General features: G+C 43.3%; 1 protein-coding gene across 1 annotated transcript in view; it reads left to right on the top strand.

Moving 5' to 3' along the window:
- Nucleotides 1–4,046, top strand: part of LOC123137383 (negative regulator of systemic acquired resistance SNI1) — a 12,505-nt gene extending 8,459 nt beyond the window's left edge. Inside the window, exons 12-15 of the mRNA XM_044557124.1 lie at nt 1,110–1,175; nt 2,636–2,788; nt 3,309–3,433; nt 3,620–4,046. Of these exons, the coding sequence (XP_044413059.1) occupies nt 1,110–1,175; nt 2,636–2,788; nt 3,309–3,433; nt 3,620–3,698 (423 nt within the window). The 3' untranslated portion in view covers nt 3,699–4,046. The remainder of the gene's footprint in view (nt 1–1,109; nt 1,176–2,635; nt 2,789–3,308; nt 3,434–3,619) is intronic.
- The last annotated feature ends 1,023 nt before the right edge of the window (nt 4,047–5,069 follow it).

The raw sequence follows: 5,069 nt of genomic DNA, 5'->3' as shown, positions 1-5,069 counted from the left end.
CGCGCCCGCTGCTTGCTCGTTGGCCGTCGCGCCCGCTGCCTGCTCGTCGTGCCTGCTGCTTGCTCGCTGGCCGCCGCGCCCACTGCCTGCTCGCCGCGCCTGTTCGCTGCTCGCCGCACCCGCTGCCTGCTCGCTGCTCACCGCACCAAGGGCGAGGCAAAGGACGCCGCATGTCCCGCCCCCGCGCCCGGTTGAGGAGCGGCCTGCCGCAGCTCGCCAACAGCCCGCCGCCGCACCTTCTCGCCTGGAACCACCTCGCCGCCGCCCAGTTCGTCGCGGCTGCACCTCGAACTCCGGCGGGCGGCCAAGGTGCATGGCCGCACGCGGAAGATGCCATCGCCCCTGCTCGCGCTGACGAATTCCGGCAGCGCACCCCTGCTGCCCGCGCCCCTGTACTTCGACGTCGTCACGGCCCGCTCCAGCGTCAGCGGAGACCGCCTCCGTGAACCTCCGACGCCCCACAACACCTGCACGCCACATGCTCGATAAAATGACGCAAAGAGTAAGTGGTTTGAGAGAGAGTGAGGAGTGTTTCGCCGACGAGCTGGTCCCGCGCCCAGCAAAACCTTTCGTTGTAACGGTGTGAGAGATTGATGCCATGTCAGCCTGATTGGCGGGCCCCATCTGTCATAAACACACTTAACCGAGCCAGATCCGCCGATCAGTGGTTTTTGCAAAAAAATTACGCAAGACGTGGTGTTTTTTGTCGAAAAAATGTATCCTAGTGTTTTTCACAAACCTAGCCTTCAAAGTGTTTTTTTTTGTGCAATTTACTCCCAATGATTAGGCACATGGCTTGGTTTACCAGCTTCTTTTTTTGGTGAAGTGCGGACTTTGGAGTTTGGACCATCGCTGATGGGTACCTCAAGTGTTTAATAACTGTTTGGACACAAGTTAGATATCTGGTGCCATTTAGATACGAAAACTTGCACCTTGAATTCTTATCCGATGAATGCTATATGATATTTTTCTTTGGAAATGAAAACAAAGAGATCAAAGCTATCTAGATATCAGAACCTGTACGCATAATTTTGTTTCTATTTGCTGCTCATTTTCCTGGTACTCCACTTTGATAGTAAATTAATGATTTTGTTTATCAACCGCAACAGGCCTTCACGGAGTGTAAGTGGAAATTGCAGATTATCCTGCTGTACTTCTCAAGATATCAAGTTAAGGTATGCTAAATTTACTTTATAATCACCTGATTCTTAGCATGCAAAAATGCCTTCTGTGCAACTAAAGAAATGCCCCTTTGGAGACAGTGATTGGTGTTTCAGTATATACAGCAGAAGTGTGACAATTGTGGTATCAAATGTTGGTATCAACTGTTGCTCTCCAGTTGATACAAATTTTCTTGCCTCTTAGATAGGTTCTCCAAATATTCCACCCCCATCATGTCTTCATTGGCATTATCTGGACTGGTTTGTTTTATTAATTACATAGGACTTGAATATGTACCTATAATTTCAAACTGAGTTCTGAAATAAATGGAATATCATTTAAAAAATTCTACAAGTTTAATCTGACAGACAGAATCACCTTGGATTTGGCCACAACGAAAATGAATTCCACTGCTGAAACAGCAATATTGGTTCTCACAGCTTAGGCTATCATTTGCAGGCTTATCCACAGCACTTAGATCATCTCAAACACACTTGACTTTAAAATGACACCACAATAGTAAACTTTATACTAAATAGACATCACAAGAGCAAACTTTGTGGTAAATAACACTCCCGGGGAATATTCCATTGTTGGGCACAAGCCGGCGCAATGGGCCTCAGGGTAGTTCTTCCCACTAACTGGGATGTTCACTGATAGGGTGCTGACCCATGTAGCCCTCACCTCCTAGGAGGATTGTATCTTCTCATCTTTTCAATGAAATGAAACGCAAAGGTCCTTTGCGTTTTCTCGAAAAAAGTTTCATTTAAAATGACACAAAGCGCTTCTCTTCCCTGCCTCCATCTCTTATCAACCAGTGACGTCCATTACCCTGTTTCCTGGGCTGCATGCATGTTTAGCTCCACTCAACCATGCATATGGTACTCCTTCCGATCGATTGTAAGTGTTGCAGTTTTGAACTAATATTAGTTCAACCTTGGTTCAAAACCGCGATACTTATTATGAATCGGAGGCGTACCATTTTACAGATCTTTTGCTCTTTCCTATGTTATTTGTAAGTCTAGCATGATTGGATTATTTGTCCTCTAAACAAGAATCTTAGGAGTGTTACTGACCTGTACTAACAATTGTTTTTTGGACACGTTGATAGAAGTTACAAGTACTACAGTTTAGATGTCAATTAGAAAAGGATGTCAAGTACTACTGTTTGGCTTTTATAGGCAACTTTTCCCACACACATGGAACTCTTATTTGTAGCATTTTTGAGAGATAGACATCAAAATGCCAACTAACAGGTGCAGATGTATGTCACAAACTAACGTATTATTTATGAACTCAGTTTTCTGTGTGCATGGAGTTAAAATGACTAGAGATCATTATTAAATGTTAATATTGACATGCTAATTGGTGTACTGTCCTCGTTATCTCTTCTACCTGAGAGCTTTCACATAAGTTCATTTTGTGATCAAAGCAAAATCATGGATGCTATTGCCGCCTTTTTTGTTGCTCATAGTCTGCAGTACGTACTCGGAGGTCAAATAATTCTCAACAAGATTTGACAGTGGAAAGCGCTCTGAGTATGTTTTCAACAGAAGCAAGCGCAAAGGCCATGGTTAAGATGATGTGTCCAGAAGTTGCTCAGCTTCTCTTAGCACATGCATACCAGGTTAGGGTATTAATTGCCTGCTCCTTATTTTCTATACAAGATTTTTTTTGTATAGATTTTGGACAGAGGCGACTAGATATTTGATTTGACCCCAGAAATGTATGTTTTGACCTGAGCAATAGTGACATGGAATAATATAGATGCATACACATCTCCAGAATATAGTTTCTAAGGCGATACTCCTTGGTAGATAGGCAGTAAGCGTATGTGTCTTTAACTCGTATGGCCATCTTTGCATTGTACTGTATATTGCCTGATTATCTGTCATTCAGGTTGAGAGCATAAACGCATCATTCATCCATTATTTGCCGCTAGCTTGATATTGTCTAGAGCATATTCCTTTTCTCTTTGTTTAATTGAAGAGCGTAATACTACTGTTATTAAGAAACTTGAACAGGCGGCATTGTAGATCTCTGTCTTCCATGTTCCCACCCTGATGTTCTTCTGCTGTTCTGATATTCTTCCATTTACAGCAATCTACATCTTGGGTTATAATTTTGACAATCATAAAACCTTTCAGGTCTGCCTATCCGTTGATGGTGATTCTAGCGAAGCTAATGATGCAGCAAAAATGATGGGAGCGTCTCTTCTCGAGATATCTTGCAAGTTTGTGTCGGCTTTCCAGAATCTGAGAAAAATCAACACGTGAGTATTTTGTTGTGTTTATTATCGTAGCGGCCACCACGATTCTAAAGCTGTCAGGACTCAGGAGATGAGTGTCAGATGGTACTCTCGCTGCATGTCGGGCAGCCATATCAGACTATCAGTACGGATCTGCCAACAAGTTCACTAAGTTCCCTGTGCATTTAATTTCTGTATACCGTTTTGCAGGAACATTCAGATTTCACAGTTTGAGAAAGAAGCTTTGTTCACTGCAGCAACACTGACAAGAAAACTGCAGAATGAGTGAAGATTGGAGACTTGAAGTATTCATTTTGGATTTTGGAGACTTGGAAGCGATGGGATCAAATGGTTTATCTTAAGAGAACGATGGATCTTTGTCTCGTCTATTGTACGGCAAAGTATGTTACCTGTGTATATATATTTCAGTTATCTATTTCCTCTGTAGTAGAGTATCCGACCCTGACGTAAAGAACTGAAGCATCTGGGCTGCTCATCTCGGGGCAGATATCAAATTCACTTGGTTTTCTGCTCGGCAAATATGTACTACTGAAGAATGCTGGTTTCGTCTTAAGATGGTAACCAAGCAAACCAGCCCGGGTGAATCTACGCTTAAAAATATGTCTATGCGTCCGTATGTAATCCCTATTGAAATCTCCAAAAAGATTTATATTTAAAAAGTGAAGTTTAAGTACATCTAAATAGCTTATCCACTAACCTATATTTCTCGTGGCTAACGCGCGCGCGCGTCCCAGCCGGCGCGCTCGATTGCCGACCAGGGCGATCCGACAGCAAAACGACAATTCAGCGAACCGGAGCGCAGGTCCTATTCCCTTTCTCGATCGATTCTGGCTGTGAGAGCGCTCTACCTGTTCGTGACTTTGGCCCAGCGCTGGCCCAATACCACCCCTAGGCTCTATTCCCTTTTCATATTGTTTCTTTTGGGCCTGTATTTTCCTATTTCACCTATTCCCTTTCTGGGCCAGCGGTTTTTCAGGGACAGTTGTGGGCAGGAATTTACACTTTTAATTGATATAAACTACGACTTTCAACCAAAATTAATTGCTATTTGTGCACAGAAAAATAAATTCTCTTAGATCTAATTTGTCCATGGAATATATTCTTATTAAGAAAAAATAGCATGCTCAATTCAATTGATCTACAACATTTTGGTTGAAACGAGAATGATCATTAAATAGATCTACTATGATTTTTTTTCAAATTAATGACAAAATTACCAAAGTAAAAAAACACATTTTAAAAAATTCTGAACAACTTTTGAATTTGTGATTTTTCTGGAAATCATGAATATTTTTTGAAAATTCATGACAACATATGATAAAAAAAACATTTTGTTGTGTCACTTTTTATCATTTTGTGTCATTATATTTTTAGACAGGGTGGCAATGGTGTCACGTGCTCGTCTCGGCGTCCGTCGTCGCCACCGCGACGACGTCCGCCTGGACTCGCGTAACCCTAAGATAGACAGGGTGGTAGTGGTGTCACATGCTCGTCTCGGCGTCCGTCGTCGCTACCGCGACGACGTCCGTTTCGACTCGCGTTACGATAAGGCAGGGAGGCAATGGTGTCACGGGCTCGTCTCGGCGTCCGTCCTCGCTACCGTGACGACGTCCGCCTCGACTCGCGTTACGCTAAGACA

Source organism: Triticum aestivum, chromosome 6B, assembly GCF_018294505.1.
Source record: "Triticum aestivum cultivar Chinese Spring chromosome 6B, IWGSC CS RefSeq v2.1, whole genome shotgun sequence".
NCBI classification, from domain to species: Eukaryota; Viridiplantae; Streptophyta; class Magnoliopsida; order Poales; family Poaceae; genus Triticum; species Triticum aestivum.
This window is presented reverse-complemented; position numbering and strand designations above follow the sequence as displayed.